General features: G+C 38.6%; 1 protein-coding gene across 1 annotated transcript in view; it reads left to right on the top strand.

Moving 5' to 3' along the window:
• Positions 1 to 17,086, top strand: part of CRISPLD1 (cysteine-rich secretory protein LCCL domain containing 1) — a 59,521-nt gene that overhangs the window by 39,740 nt on the left and 2,695 nt on the right. Inside the window, exons 10-12 of the mRNA XM_015410422.1 lie at positions 4,017 to 4,060; positions 4,167 to 4,239; positions 4,756 to 4,831. Of these exons, the coding sequence (XP_015265908.1) occupies positions 4,017 to 4,060; positions 4,167 to 4,239; positions 4,756 to 4,831 (193 nt within the window). The remainder of the gene's footprint in view (positions 1 to 4,016; positions 4,061 to 4,166; positions 4,240 to 4,755; positions 4,832 to 17,086) is intronic.

Raw genomic sequence — 17,086 nt, 5'->3', positions numbered from 1 at the left:
AAAAGAACTGGAAATTCTGCTTTTGGGATTAAAAATGGAAGAAGTCAATGTGGAAAAAAGAACTTTATTCTGGTACCTAATAACGACAGCAAGAATGCTATATGCGCAATACTGGAAACTTGAAAAAGTACCAGAAATTGAAGACTGGATACATAAAGTTCTGTTCATGGCAGAAATGGATAAAATTACTAAGAAATTGAACAACAAAGAAGATGAAGAATTCTTTGAAGAATGGAAGGACTTTAAGAACTATCTGGAAAAGAACTGGGATGTGAAAAAAAATCTACTATGTTTAGAACAATATTAAGCAAAAAGTTGTTATCTTTTAAAGAGATTAGAAATACAATGTTAGCAACTGATGAAGTATATATAAGTAAGGGGAAGGGGGTGAAAGCATTGCGGGAAGCCACAGGAGGGGGGATGGAGTATGGGTTATAGGCTAAGTAATTGTTAATGTATGCTTGAAAGAAAAGTTTTAATGGATAAATGTGGAATACCTATGACTGGAAAATAATAAAACTTTGTTTACCAAAAAAAAAAAAAAAAGCTTTATTAAATTTGGCAATTCTACCTGGCTCCCCATGTTCCCCATACAAGTTACCACCCTCCACAACCTCTCTCTCTCACAGGTTCAGGGTGACAAATAAGTTAGGCTGTGACACTTTGCTACCTTCTTGTCTCTTTTAAAATATATAGAGAACCATGAGCTTTTCACATCTTAGGTTCTCTCACTCAGAGAGACATCAGCAGATAGGGTAGCCCAGCCCCCTTTAAATAATTTCCCTTCACTTAAATACCACTCAGAGTTATTTGAGTTGGGGGCTTATACCCTGTTGCCACTATTTGTCCATACCCTAAAATATATATAGACTGAGATCTTAACTTGTGTTTGTGTGTCTGTTTCTTTCCCTGAGACACACAGCCCACAGGGTTAAACAAACTAGAAATTAACTTTTATTTGTGGTTTGAACATAACACTGAAGAAAGTAAGGTAAAGGTTACAATGTTTCTTTCCCACTGAACTTAGATATATTCAATAAACAGTGCAACTATTCCAGCATTTGGGATATTTTGTTGCAACTTAACTTTTCTGTCCAGTTAGCTTTAAGCTTCTCTTTGCCTCAGCTTTACTCAGTCAGACTTTACTCAGTCCCATCTCTCAAGGCTCTCTTCTCACTTCCAGCTCCTAACTGCTGTTTCCAGCTCTCTCACACTAACACTCCATCAGCTCTGTCACTTTCAGGTAGAGGCAGAGCCCTAACCTGTCCATTACACTTACCTAAAGGTTGATAACTATGGTATTTTATAAAACTGCTTCCACTACAGAGTTGCAAAGGTGGTGAAACCTGCTAGAATTCCCATTTCTATACAGCTACTAAAAGTTCAAAATCCTTATTGAATTTGGCAGTTCTACCTGCCTTCCCAGTTCTACCTGCCTACAAGGTGAAGACTGGCAGAAAGATTTGTCTTGCTCAACACTGATTTTCAAGCGTCCTTGCATAAAGTGGGCATTTTGTAGTTGTTCAGTCGCACAGTCGAGTCCGACTCTTTGCGACCCCATGGACCAGATCACGCCAGGCCCTCCTCTCTTCCGCTGTCCTCTGAAGCTTGCTCAATTTCATGTTCATTGCATCGATGACACTGTCTAACCATCTTATCCTTTGCCGCCCCCTTCTTCTTTGACCATCAATCTTTCCCAGCATCAGGGTCTTCTCCAGTGAGTGCTCCTCATTTGGTGGCCAAAGTATTTGAGCTTCAACTTCAGGATCTGGCCTTCCAGGGAACAGTCAGAGTTGATTTCTTTTAGGATTGACTGATTTGATCTCCTTGCAGTCCAAGGGACTCTCAAGAGTCTTCTCCAGCACCATAGTTCAAAAGAATCTATTATTCGGCGCATACATGTGTTTAAATATCTACATGTGTTTAAATATCTACTGGATTCTCCTGTTCATGGAGTCTCTATACAAGTTCTCTAGGTTCTAGACTAAGGATGATGCAAAAATGTGTTTACATACAGTTATTCTTTGAATGCATTAATAATCTTAAGGGTGATAGATATTTTCTAGATTAGATGCTCCCATAAGAAGTAAATAGAACATAGTCTGCTGGAAAAGTAACTCATGCTGGTTTTTATGTTTTGTTAAGCCAGAAGTGTGGTGGGAACAACAATAAAACCCAACCCAAAGAATTGGATTAGGTAACCAAAGATAGATTGAGTGAGTAAGCTCCAAAAATATACAAATGGAGAAGCCAAAGTAAAATAATACTTAATAATCTCAATAACAGCAATGAAATATTCAATGGTAAACAACAAATGCACTAAAATTAATTTCTCCAATGCTAGATAGCCAGCAAGCCAATATATACTATAAATATGTAGATCTAACAGCATGACAAATATTTATCACTTAGCTAGTTCGTCAAGAACAACGAACATGTTTGTCACATACTTAGTTAATCCAAAACACCAAATGCATTTTGGCTTTTGCCTTCTTCAGTGGTGCATATTATAAATTACAACTTAGTTATCTCAAACTAAAAATTCCATTAAGTACAAATGATGTAAGACATGTATTATAAAATAATGGATCTGCAAATATTTCATAAAAGTCTTATGACAAGCAAATGTTGCAGTTAGGCTGGAAATTAAAGGGATTGTTGAAGTCTGCATTTACATTCTAGACCTTTGAAGGCTTCTTGAAGTCTTATATCTACATATGAGATATCAGGCAAACAGCCAAATCAGAATCAATAGATCAATATTTGTATGTGTAATCATACAGTGTCCTCTAGTCTGTTGAGGACATTGTTTGATGTCACATACAAATATTGGTCTATTGATTCTGATTTGACTGTTTGTCATTATTAAAGTATACTTTTACTTTGGTTTCTGCATTTGTACATCTTTGGAGTTTGCATATGGTTTGGTCCATAAATTATTTTCTGTTTGAAAGCAGATCAACTTTGAATATTAAGGGTGAACAAGAAGAGATTCTTCCATTTGCGTTTACTGTTGCTATTCTGGAGTTAAATTAATCCTGTCATTGAGTAGACTATCAGTGACTATGACTTTAAATGCATGGATTTCAGACAACTGCTGTACCAACTGAGAAAAGTGATTCTGCACAAAGAACCACAATAGAATCATACTAAAAACATCTCCAGCTTTCCTGACTGATTTGTGCTAAAATGTAGAATTAGTTTGGGAATCATGGAAGGTTATATAGCCACCCTCCATTGCCCTTTCTGTTTATCCAGGAAATCAATCAATGCATTGTTCAAATGGTGACTAGTAGTTACCACGATTAAAATTTCTACCATTTGTTGGCTTGTGTTGTCAAAGCTCTGCAGGTAATGATAATAATATCAACAATAAGAAATTGCAGCAGCTTGTTGAAATGAAGTGAAATGAAATCTAAACCAACCTGTAGATATATCGAGAAATTATCCGATTGCATGTAGTTGATAGTTGATGATTAAATACTTTTCTTTGTAGCAAAATAACACTAACCCTGAAATGGTAGGTTTATGTTATAAAGTTTTGAAAAACCATAAAAAGAAATTCAGATGCACAACTTCTGAATAAATTCTTGTGCTTGTTTAATGTAGTGGTTAAGTGTGTGGACTCTAATCTGGGAGAACTGGGTTTGATTCCCCACTCCTCCACTTGCAGCTGCTGGATGACCTTGTGCAAGCCATAGTTCTGCCAGAACTGATCTCTCAAGGACAGTTCTGGAAAGAGTTCTCTTAGCCCCACCTACCTCACAGGGTGTCTGTTGTGGGGAGGGGAAGGGAATGGGATTGTAATCTGCTCTGAGACTCCTTTGGGTAGTTAAAGGCGGGGTATAAATCCAATCTCTTCTTCTTTTTCTTCTTTATTATTGCCATTTCTTTACAAAGTATGTTAGATTACTGTTGCACTGTATTATGATTTATTGCATGTCACCTTCTCTAATTTGCCAAATGGTAATTTATTCATAGTAATACTAACAAGAAATTTACTGTTTTTATTGTAGCAAATACCAGTCTGCTAATTCCTTCACTGTCTCTAAAGTTGCAGGTTAGTATTTTCGTGTGTGTGTTTGTGTGAGTGTGTATAAACAGCATTTGTAGTTTGTTTGATTATATACAATTTCATAGGATGTTTCATCTTTTAAAAATTTCAGTGCAAGCTATCACCTGTGAAACAACCGTGGAACAATTGTGTCCATTTTACAAGCCAGCCACACACTGCCCAAGGTAAATAAATTAAACCTGTCTCTTACTTCATTGCTATCCTCATCTAGTTAAAAAAGGAGTCTTATGATGCCAAGCTATGACTGCTCTTGACTCTTTAGAATCACAGAATTTTGATTTTTTATGAAGGTGAAGGTAATGATAATGTATAAAGATTCAATAATTTAAGCAATTGAAGAGTATATGTTAAGAGAGAGACACAGAGCTGTCATCTCCCATTCATGCAAATTTACCATTCACAAATGTGGGAGGACAACCAAAAAGGACTGACTGAATTTTCAAGCACTCCATAGTGCAGTGTACAGTAGCCCACATGTTTCAAGGAAAACAGTGAAATGACAAAGCAAACAAACATAATATTGTTCAACTGTCAGTTTAATCTTTCATTGAGTAAAAACAGACAGACAACAATGTCTTTTATTTAATTTCAATTAATATAATATTCACATATGAAGCAGTTGTCTTTGCTGTTGTTCAACTGCTTGTACTTTATACTTCCTTTCTTTTTCTCTTGTTCAGGGTTTATTGTCCTCACAACTGCATGCAGGCAAATCCACACTATGCCCGAGTAATTGGAACACGCATTTATTCTGATGTAAGTAGGACCACATATTTTAAATACAGTCTGAGAAATAATTGCATAAATAAATATTTGTTTTTAATTAAAATAAGTTAAGAGACAATGAGTCTAACTAGGGTACATTTGGGTTCAGTGTACGCTAATTCAAACGCAAACTTCAGAAAGCCACTGCAAAATCGTATTCATTTCCAACACAATTCAAACAGATCAGTGTTATAAACTGTTATAATTGTAATATTTCCTGTAAAATGACTAGTTATCATTAGAAAAAATATATTTGTAAACATGCTATTGTATGCATTAACTTATCATACTTCAGAACTCATTTTATCCATCAGTTACCTGGCACAGTTTAGGGTAGTAGCTATTATATTATCATATTATCCACCAGTTACTGGGCTCAATGTAAGGTAGTAGCTATCACATACAAATACCTTCATAGCTTTGGACACTCATATCTGTAAGGTGATCACCTTTCCCCTATGCTCCTGCATGACAGCTTCCCTCATCAGAGCAGGGTCTTTTGTAGGCAAAATCAACAGCTACCCATACACGTGCCTTCTCCATTGTGGCCCTCGCCTTCTGGAGGAGGTCAGGAAGGCTCCCACTCTCATGGCTTTCCTCAAACTGTGCAAAACTCAATTATTCAAGAGGGCTTTACTACAAAGGCAGTAGAGTTGCACTGTACTAAATGATTCACAAAGTTACTTGTAAAAATGAATAGGAACGGTGGTCTGTACTACTGTGTATAGCTTGCTGTAACTAGGATTGTATTATGTCATTTTGCATCATTTAGCATGTCATGTTAATACTTATGTGCTGCTTGAACTCTATTTTTAGACTTCTGGTTGATTCTACAACCCTAATCCTATTGCATTCTTTATTCAATGTCCCATCTGTTGACTGATATATTGACTCACTCTGTGTAATCCATCTTGTGTCTGAGTGAGAAAGGCGAACTATAAACAAATAATATAATATAACATAATATAATATAATATTATGTATTTTTTGGGGGGTAACTTTTTTGGGGGGGTATTTGTTCGTTTTAGTTTGAGGCAATCAAGCACTTTTGCTTGCAGTGACTCAGGGCTTGGGCTTGATCAACCCAGACTTTCCTTTCGTTTTCAGAGCTCCTCTGATCAATAGATCTTGAGCTGTGACTAAAAGAGTACTGAATTAGTTTCTAAAGGAAAATATGATAGACAGAATTTAGCAACTGATAAGGTTATATTCGAATCACTGTCTAGCATCAGATAGGGAATAACATCCCTTTGAGAATTATTGAATAATAAATGTAGAAGCGGTAAAATCTATGGCTTCCTAAAAATAGAGTAAAAGGAATATTCCAGTATTTTATGAGATAAAGTATCAATTGTACCCAGGCCACAAGGACAAAGATGATCAGAATATGGAATATTACAAAAATTATGGAATATGGAATCTTACAAAAGCTCCCAAGCAATAGTTCAGAAGGGTTAGCTTTAAGACAAGCTAGAGCAAATTTCCTAGCATAATAAGGAACCATTAGATGTCTCGTATAGGAAGGCAAGGACCAAGGTGGTAAAATACCAAAGAATTGGGTCGAACAAACTCTACGAACATGAATTACTGTGCTATCATAATCAAGCTTGGTAAGACAATGCTTGACAATAAATAGAGTCTCTGCCTTACCTAGCTTCATCCATACTGAATAACAAACATCTTGTTCAAGAGAAAACAGCAATCCATCTGCTTCTATGGCAAAGATAGTCTTTATTCTTAGCTTAAAAGCACTTAGCCATGCTCTGGTTTCCAACAACGTTTGGCCTAGTTCAGCTCTGAGAGACATAAGAACATAAGAGACGCCAATGTTGGATCAGGCCAAAGGCCCATCCAGTCCAACACTCTGTGTCACACAGTGGCCAGAAATACCAGTGCCATCAGGAGGTCCAGCAGTGGGGCCAGGACATTAGAAGCCCTCCCACTGTTGACCCCCCCCCCAAGCACCAAGAAGACAGAGCATCACTTGCCCCAGAGCCCCTAGCTATACCTTGTGGCTAATAGCCACTGATGGACCTCTGCTCCATATGCTTATCTAATTCCCTTTTGAAGCCGTCCATGCTTGTAGCACCCACCACTTCCTGTGGCAGTGAATTCCATGTGTTAATCACTCTTTGGGTGAAGAAGTACTTCCTTTTATCCGTTCTAACCCGACCGCTCTGCAGTTTCATGGAGTGCCCACGAGTTCTTGTATTGTGAGAAAGGGAGAAAAGTACCTCTTTCTTTACCTGCTCTTTCCCATGCATAATCTTATAAACCTCGATCATGTCACCCCTCAGTCGTCTTTTCTCCAAGCTAAAGAGCCCTAAGCGCTTTAACCTTTCCTCATAGGGAAAGTGTTCCAACCCTTTTATCATTCGAGTTGCCCTTTTCTGCACTTTTTCCAAAGCTATAATATCCTTTTTAAGGTGTGGTGCCCAGAACTGCACACAGTATTCCAAATGAGGTCTCACCATTGATTTATATAGGGGCATTATTATATTGGCTGATCTGTTTTCAATACCCTTCCTAATAATCCCCAGCATAGCATTGGCCTTCTTTATTGCAGTCACACACTGTCTCGACATTTTCAGTGAGTTATCCACTACAACTCCAAGATCTCTCTCTTGCTCAGTCTCTGCCAGTTCAGACCCCATCAATGTGTATTTATATTTAGGATTTTTGGCTCCAATGTGCATCACCTTGCACTTGGCCACATTGAACCCCATTTGCCATGTTGACGCCCACTCGCCCATCCTTGACAGATCCCCTTGGAGTGCCTCACAATCCTCACTGGTTTTCACCACCCTGAACAACTTTGTATCATCCGCAAATTTAGCCACTTCACTGCTTACTCCCATCTCCAAATCATTAATGAACAAGTTAAAAAGCAGTGGACCAAGTACTGATCCCTGCGGTACCCCACTGCTTACCACCCTCCACTGAGAAAATTGCCCACCTACACTCACTCTCTGTTTTCTATGAACTAGCCAGTTTTTGATCCATAAAAGGACTTGTCCTTCTATCCCATGATTTTTGAGCTTACTTAGGAGCCTTTGATGAGGAACTTTATCAAAAGCTTTCTGGAAGTCAAGGTAAATAATATCTATTGGATCCCCCTTGTCCACATGTTTGTTCACCCCCTCAAAGAACACTAACAGGTTAGTGAGACAAGATCTTCCCTTACAGAAACCGTGCTGAGTCTGCCTCAATAGGTTTTGTTCATCTATGTGCCTACTAATTCTTTCCTTAATAATGGTTTCCACCAATTTACCCGGTATCGACGTCAGACTGACTGGCCTGTAATTTCCCGGATCTCCTCTGGAACCCTTTTTAAAGATGGGAGTGACATTAGCTACCTTCCAATCCTCAGGAATGGAGGCAGATTTTAAGGAAAGATTACATATCTTTGTCAGGAGATCTACAAGTTCACATTTGAGTTCTTTCAGAACTCTCGGATGTATGCCATCTGGGCCTGGTGATTTTTCAGTTTTTAAGTTGTCTATCAGTTTTAGGACCTCCTCTCTCGTCACCTCAATCTGACTCAGGTCTTCCAACACCCCTCCTGAAATCAGTGGTTCTGGAGTGGGCAAGCACTTCTCATCTTCCACAGTGAAGACGGAGGCAAAAAATGCATTTAGCTTCTCAGCCATTTCCCTATCATCCTTCAATACTCCTTTTACCCCTTGGTCGTCCAAGGGCCCCACTGCCTCCCTGGCTGGTTTCCTGTTTCTAATGTATTTGAAGAAAGTTTTATTGTTGGTTTTTACGTTTTTTGCTATATGCTCCTCATATTCCCTTTTTGCCTGCCTGACCTCAGACTTGCATTTTATTTGCCATAGCCTGTGTTCCGTTTTATCAGCCTCACTGTGACTAGCTTTCCACTGCTTAAATGAATTCTTTTTACTTTTTACAGCCTCCATTACTCTGTTTGTTAGACACATCTGAACCATGTGGCGGGACGCCCATTATCCTATGCAAAAATTAACAAAGAGGATGATCGATAGATCCTGAGATTTCTGAGATCCAGATAACAACACCATAGAGCACTGAACACCTGAATTGCACCAGGGATATATCTTCCTCCCCTAATGAAAACAACAGCAACAACAACATAAGATCGCTCCAGTAATAGGCTTAATCTTATTCAGAGCAAACTTAACCTGAGGGAACAAGGTTTGAAGAGAAAACTATCCCTAGATTTAAAAAAAAACTTCCTAATTTGTTCAATATGAGAGTTTTCTACAACCCATTTATAAAGTCCTAAATTGCTATTTTTGGAGAAAACCAGTATTTTAGATTTATTATAATTTATTTGCAACTCCTCTTCTAAACAATTTGAAAAACATCAGAAGTGTCTTCAGTCTGATCATAATACGAAAAATAAGAACAGAATAATCAGCATAAAGCAGCAATGGTAATTCTTTCAAAGTTAATCTGGGGACGTGAAACTCTGGGGATGCAAGGTTCAATATCAGATCATTTAAAATACATTAAAAAGGGGAGGAGCAAGCAAAAACCTGCTTAATCCACTATCAAAACGAAATGTCTGAGAGTTGCCTCTCATCACCATAGTGAACCCGAGCAATAGTATTAGCGTATAATATCTTGATTAACCAGAGCAGTCTTTTATCCAGTTTCTTCCATAGCTTTGGTCAGCTGACTGAATCAAATGTACCCTTGAGGTCCACAAAAGCTACATACAGCTCCCCTCTTGGCATAGCTGTATATTTATCTGCCAAGTGAAGTAGTGGTCAATGATGGATAATCCTCTCCTGAAACCTATTTGTTCCCAAATTATTAGTCTCAATCCATTCCATTAATCATTGATACAGAAGGGAGGAATATAATTTCCCAACAGATGATAAAAGGCTGATCAGCGGATAATCAGCAGGGTCAGACTGATTACCCTTTTTGAAAATTGGAATGATTATAGAATGCTTCCAAACGGGGGAAATTTCACTTGTAAAATTCATCTGAGAAAAAACTGGTGCTAATATGCTACCCCACCTGGAAGGATCTGTCTTAAATAAGTCATTTGCATCCCTATCTGAGCCCAGAGCCTTACCAGATCACATACAACGGATCATACTACATATATCCTCCAATACAGGAGCCCAATTAGGAAGTTCCTCTGGTATTGTATCCAGTACCATAGTATTAAAAGAAGTACTAGAGCAAAACAACTCCTTAAAATATGCCATCCATCAAGAGGCAGAGATGCATGATACCTCATAGCCACAGAAACAAGTTTCCAAAAACCTGATAGACTGTTATTAAAGCCCAAATATTTAGAATGATTCAGTCTATTACTACTCCATGAAATTGCTGAGCGGTTGGGTTAGAACAGATAAAAGGAAGTACTTCTTCACCCAAAGAGTGATTAACACATGGAATTCACTGCCACAGGAGGTGGTGGCGGCTACAAGCATGGACAGCTTCAAAAGGGAACTGGATAAACATACGGAGCAGAGGTCCATCAGTGGCTATTAGCCACAAGGTATAAATAGGAACTCACAGGCTGGGGCAGGTGATGCACTGTGTTCTTGGTGCTTGGGGGGGCAACAGTGGGGGGGCTTCTACTGTCCTGGTCCCACTGCTGGACCTCCTGATGGCACCTGGTATTTTTGGCCACTGTGTGACAGAGTGTTGGACTAGATGGGCCATTGGCCTGATCCAACATTGGCTTCTCTTATGTTCTTATGTTCTCTTATGTTCTTATAAAAATGAGGGACAAGAGGTTCAGGACAGACAAAAGGAAATACTACTTTACACAGAGAGTAATTAAAATGTGGAAATCTCTGCCTGTGAATGTAGTGATAGTCACAGGAAAAAAGAGCTTTAAATGCGGATTAGATAGATTCATTGAGGATAGGTCTATCAATGGCTACTAGCCATGGTGACTGAGGGGAACCTCCACATTCAGAGGCACTAAGCCTCTGAATCCCAGAGCCAGGTGGCAACATCAGGGAAAGGCCTCGGTCTCTATGCCCTTTTGTTGGCCATCCGGAGGGAGTTGTTGGCCACCGTGTGAACCATCAACAAAACTACACTGTGTAAAAATAGAACTATATATAATTTAAGATAAATTATTTTGACGTAATCATTATACCAACATATGTAGTAATATACCATAATTGTAATATTTCCAAGTTAACTTGAAATGAATAAGTCTAATATACAATGTCTTGTTGGTTTGAAGAACCTCCCAGTTGCAATTCAACTTATCAGTCGTGATTCGTCACAATTCTATGGATACTCAGTTGTAAATCCATTTCAATAAATCTTTTTCAAGAATTGCTCTAGTTCAGGTATGTCCAACAGGTAGAGGTCCTGTAGATTGTGGAGGGGTCAGAGGTAGATCACCAGCCCCACTTGGTCTCACTAATGGTCTCACTAATGAGCAAGAGCGAAGTTTTAAAGATTGCGCAAGATCAGCCGGATCAATACTTGACCTACATTTAACACAAATAACTCTGAATAAAAGTTAAAGAAAGTTATTGAGACAGTTAAAGAAAGTTATAACTCAATAAAAAATAAAAAATGTCCGCAGTTCTTTCTGGATTTTCGTCTCTCTGTTTTGTTTTTGCTTATTTTGCTTACCAGTAAATGACAGAAGGTGCATTATAAATGGAGGGCGAGGCGGTGGAACCCAACTTTAGTGGGTTAAAATCTAATTTGAAACTTTTTCATGGTGGTAGATCACTGGCACTTTTGGTCGGAAAAAATAGATCATTACCTGTTCAAAGTTGGACATGCCTGCTCTAGTTCATTCCCATCATTGAGTTGTATAAATCCTTTTGTAAAGTATCTCAAAAAACAATACATGTTTGGTAGCGAACAGCACTTCAAGTCTGCCATGAGACCATTAGATGGAACACTAATCTCAACAATTCCACACAGTAAACTTTTCTCCTTGTGATAAGGACTTATTCATTTCGAGTTGATTTGGAAGTATTATAATTATGGTATATTCATACACATGTTGGTATAATTATGCCAAAATAATTTTTCTTACATTACATATAGCTTTATTTTTACACAGTGTGGTTTTGTTGATGGTTCTGGTTTACCACTGTGGTCCCTGTTTGGCCACTGTGTGAGACAGGATGCTGGACTAGAGGGACTATTGGTCTGATTCAGCAGGGCTGAATCCAAATAAAGCCAAATAATTAGAAATCAAGATTTTGTGGAAATTAGACATGCTAGGTCTAGCTCCCGGGCAGTATGTCTTTTCCCTTGTTACTAAAAGTTGATGGGTTCTGAGATATTGCTTGTGTGGTTTAGGTGGTTAGGGTTTCTATTTTCTTAAACATTTTCTGCAATCTCAGCAATCAAATATGCTAATAAATTTAAAATAGAGGTGTCCCTGTTTAAAATAGAAGTGTCCCCAAAACCCAGGCTTTAACAGGGAGCTGAGCTGCTCAGGTAAGCCAAGTGCCCCCTTTTTGGACCTAACACTTTTACATCATGAAATCAGGAATGTCACCTGCAGCATAGTCGATAATAGCTCGAATTTTTATTTTTAAAATGGTGACCATCAACAAGAATTTCAGACAGCACTATGCTTTCCAACACACATGAAAAAATAGTATAATCACATGAAATACATATATCTAAATTCATTTGGCACGTCTGAACAGCTAACCAAGTGATTGGTTTCCTGATTGAAACCAGAGAACGGGATATGAGCCCAGCTGGCAGGTGTCCAAGCCTCTCAAATTTAAACTCCAGTTTCCCCAGCCCTAGTTTAACACTCCTACCACTATGTCACACTGGTATTTGATTCTTGGTCACTTGGAATATAAATCTCTAGAAATACTTTAAATTTTAACATTAAGCACAAGTTTGCATAATATGATCAAGAAATTGAATTATTTCATTATTGTATGTAATGCAGCTTCTTGAACTGATTGGCTCTCAGATCTGTTGCCATAGCTACGTTAATATATCCCATATTCGTTCCTAGTTTATTGCACATGTGTCTTTTGCGTATTTAAAAGAGCTGATGATTCTAAGTTATCACAGACACTGAGGCTACAAACATAATGCAACCAGCATCAAGGAAGCTTGAAAGGATTCTTGTCAAATGCATGTTCCCATGAACCATTTTCCAAATTTTGGTCATCAACTGATAACATTTTGGTATTATTGGGTAATCTTGGTAATACAGTGGCAACATAGTTTTATTCAGATATTTGTATGTCTCTTGACTTTCTATAGTATAAATGCCAATGGATACGATAATATATATCAGTATAGGCTGGTAACAGCAGTTCTGTTAAATGACATCTGAGGATTATATTGCAACTAAAGTTGTATAGTAATGTCTCTCCTAATATATGTTTGAAAGCACATTCATAACTTTCTACCACAAACAGAATTGTGAGAAAACCCATCTGTCAATAATACTGGGAGCAAATATTATCTTTGAGAATAAGGTTTAAAAGAAACTTTGCAAAGGTATATTAAATGCTTTTTTGACTAATGCTATGCTGTTGTAGATATCTGGTATTTTGCTGAGTAGCAAAAGAAGAAAAACGATTAAGCAACTTGGCATTCAGATTCTGTGACCTGTTAAATACTGATGGATGTCAAAGGGTTCACAGCACAGCAATAAAGCAAGATCTTGTAATACTGTATGAAATGTTTATGCTAACTTTTCATATTAAGCTGCCTTATATATGCCTGGGGCTGTATTATATCTTGGCAAACTCATTACCTCAAATCTGCTAACCAGAATTTTTCAGAAAGTGTGTCATTAAGAGTGATAACAAAAACATTGCTTTGTAAACATATTTTTAAAAGATTACGAACTGATCTGGATAGGCTGGAACAGTGGGCTGAGACAAATAAAATGAATTTCAGTAGAGATAAGTGCAAAGTCTTACACTTAGGTACAAAATATCAAAGGCACAGATATAGAATGGGAGGGACTTGGCTTGACAGCAGCACATGTGAAAGGGATCTAGGTGTTCTGGTTGATCATAAGTTAAACATGAGCCTGCAGTGTGATGTGACTGTGAAGAAAGCTAATGCAATCTTAGGATGCATTAACAGAAGCATTGTGTCCAGAACACGGGAGGTGGTAGTTCCGCTCTATTCTGCTATGGTCAGGCCTCACCTGGAGTACTGTGTCTAGTTTTGGGCACCACATTTTAGGAAGGATGTTGACAAGCTCAAGCGTGTCCAGAAGAGGGCAACCAGGATGGTGAGAGGGTTGGAATCCAAGTCTTATGAGGAAAGGCTGAAAAAGTTGGGTATGTTTCGCCTGGGAAAGAGAAGGCTTAGAAGGGACATGATTGCCGTCTTCAAATATTTGAAGGGCTCATGTAGAAGATGGAGCGGATCTATTCTCTCTTGCTGCAGATTACAAGACTAGATCTAATGGGTGGAAATTACAAGGGAGTCAGGAGAAACTTCTTAACTGTAAGAGTGGTTGAGCAGTGGAACAGACTGCCTCGGGAGGTGGTGGATGCTCCTTCACTGGACGTTTTCAAGCAGAGGCTGGACGACCATCTTTCGGGTATGTTGTAGGGCTATTTTTCAGCTGTTCTCCTGCAGAGTGCAGGGGGGTTGGACTAGATGACCTGCAAGGTCCCCTCCAACTCTAACATTCTATGATTCTATGATTCTGTACCCAGTGTTCCTTTCATTACTAGCACAGAATGGTCTTTTGGACTTCATTGTTTGTTTACATATGGATAAAGGAAAATATTTGCTTTAATTCTGCATGATCTCCCCGCTGATATAGTGGACGTTGGTAGATTGTTAAGCACTTGGAAAAGAAAGGGGATGCTTTTAAATGGTTTAGGTCTTATCTGTTGGGCTATGTGTAGAAAGTCATTGTGGAAGATTTAGAATCTGCTGCTTGGGATATATATTGAGAGGCTCTACAAGTTGGTATTATCACCCATGCTGTTCAATATTTCAGTGAGACTTCTCAATGAAATTAGCTTTGTAAATGGATATCATCCCAGCTTTATATTTCCTTAAATAAGCCCCAGAAGCCCTCTTCGGCTGGTGTATGGAGGCAGTGGTCATGTTGCTGAGGCACAGCAAGCAGAAACTGAATCCTGGTATGACGGAGTTGATGCTGGTGGTAAATCTAATGTTTTTGAGGGAATAATACTACCTGTCTGGGTGGCATGAGTTTGACTCTGTGAAGACCTTAGGACTCAGCTTCCTTTTGGAAAAGCAAGTTAATATAGTGGATAAGAGTGCTCTTTTCAAAGACATCTTGCACAAGTAAAAGTCCTTTTTACATTCAGCTGACCTAGCCACACCAAGCCACATTATGGTAGCCTCAAGACTTGGATATTGCGAACAGCGCAGCATCACGGGTGCTCTGTCGGGACGCTCCCGATGAGCCCCATGCTTCTTCATCTTTTTTTGAGTCCCCTGGGTATTTGTACCATCGGGGGTCTCACCAGCCTTCTGGAGAGAGGTCTGGTCTGCAGGAAACTTGACCGGGCGTTCCGCCAACGGTGGAGAGCGGGACAGGACTGGTTTGTTTCGATGCGGAGGTGAATGAATGGAGCAACATGGTCCACCATGATTGCCAGCTGCGATCACCCTTTTTGAACTGTGGATTTGCAATATAACTATACAGCAAAGTCAAGAACATGAGTAAACGCATCTCTCTCTCAAAATTTGGAAAAGATCCCCAGTAGATTGCCCAATGGATTCTCTAAATTGTGGTTTTAAATGCGGCTGTGAAAGGATTTGAGTTAATGGGAAGAAAATGGTGCTGGCAGAAGAAAAAATAGAAAGACTAGTAGGAGAAACGGTGATGTTCGACTTAGAAGATACAAAAATTGTTCAATTATCTGTGGAACAATTCAAAACATTTTATTTGAGGAAGTACGGCAGGCAGTTGAACAAACCTGTAAAAATGCCATTAAAAATGCCTTTGAAAATCTTCAGAAAACAAACATGGAACGGGTTAATGAGAAATATCCATTACAGCTACAGGGAAGGCTCTGAAAATTCTGAGAGGGAAAGGAATTATGACCAAAAAAAGAAGTTACAAGATAGACCCTTTTTTCTTAAAGAGGCAACACACGGCATTAAAAGTATTCCAAAAAATCCTATGAAGGTGGGATTGCTAAAGAAAGCTGCTAGAAAACAACTACACAAGCAAAGGTTTAAGGTGGTGAAAAAGACTCCAGTGAAAAGCTACAGCAACAACAGAAAGACAGAGTTAACAAAACGGGAAAGACAAAAAATGGGAATAGAATACCATGAATATAAGGAGAAAAGACATTTAATCTTGGTTATTATGAGGAAACTGCTTCAGAAAGTATGGCAAAACTGTGGCTTGGTATATTTGGCAGTAATACAACTTATGCTTGGTTTGTCTAACTTTGTAGTTTGGTTTACTTAAGGCATGTGAAATGGGTATTAAATATTGAGTACTGAGCAGCAGAAATGGACAATATACAGAGAATAATAGAATGATTTTTGATGCCTGTAAAATGCTTAAAATGCTTGGTAAAACGTTCAAAATGATGGTATTTCTGTATGTTGAAATATGGATAGTTCATAACTAAGGTTCACAAAGAGATAAGATATTTAAGTTTGGTTATTGTGAGGTAGAACACAAGAAATGAGGGAGTAATTTTTGGTGCCAGTGAAATGTTTAGATACCAGACTGGGTGGCTAGCTGCTAGATGGGGTACTCTCATCTGGTAGTTTGGGCAGCTTCAAGTGCACATGTGTATGCTGGGCCAACTGGCAAGCCAGTGGCTCCAAATGTGCATTCCAGCTGCCCAGCCAACAGCTTAGAATATGTTTGGGAAGCAGGGGATGGGGGTGTACTTTCACCAATCCACCTAGGGTGCCCTGTATTATGATTTTTTTCTGAAGATTTAACATGCATTTTAACTTCCTTGTAAGCCATTTTGTAGGAGAAAAGTGGTATGAAATGTTTTAAGTAAATTATTTTATTCTAAAAGAAATTCACTTCTTTAAATAGTTAAGTTTCGGAGACATTAAAATAATAAGCCAATTTTACTTGGTGGCATCACACAGATGTGTGTGTGTGTGTGTGTGTGTGTGTGTGTGTATATATATATATATATATATTAGTGAGCAAAGCCCATTGTGGATGAAGACAATGGGCCCTAGAAAGGTCAGGTGGGTGGGTGGTAGATAGATAGGTAGATGGATAGATAGAGGGGTTTGGAGAAAGAGAGGAAGGAAAGAAGGAAGGAAGGAAGGAAGGAAGGAAGGAAGGAAGGAAGGAAG

Source organism: Gekko japonicus, unplaced genomic scaffold (genome assembly GCF_001447785.1).
Source record: "Gekko japonicus isolate JY-2015 unplaced genomic scaffold, Gekko_japonicus_V1.1 scaffold1892, whole genome shotgun sequence".
In the NCBI taxonomy this organism is placed as follows: domain Eukaryota; kingdom Metazoa; phylum Chordata; class Lepidosauria; order Squamata; family Gekkonidae; genus Gekko; species Gekko japonicus.
Note: the sequence above shows the minus strand (reverse complement) of the source record. Positions and strands in the feature narration are given on the sequence as shown.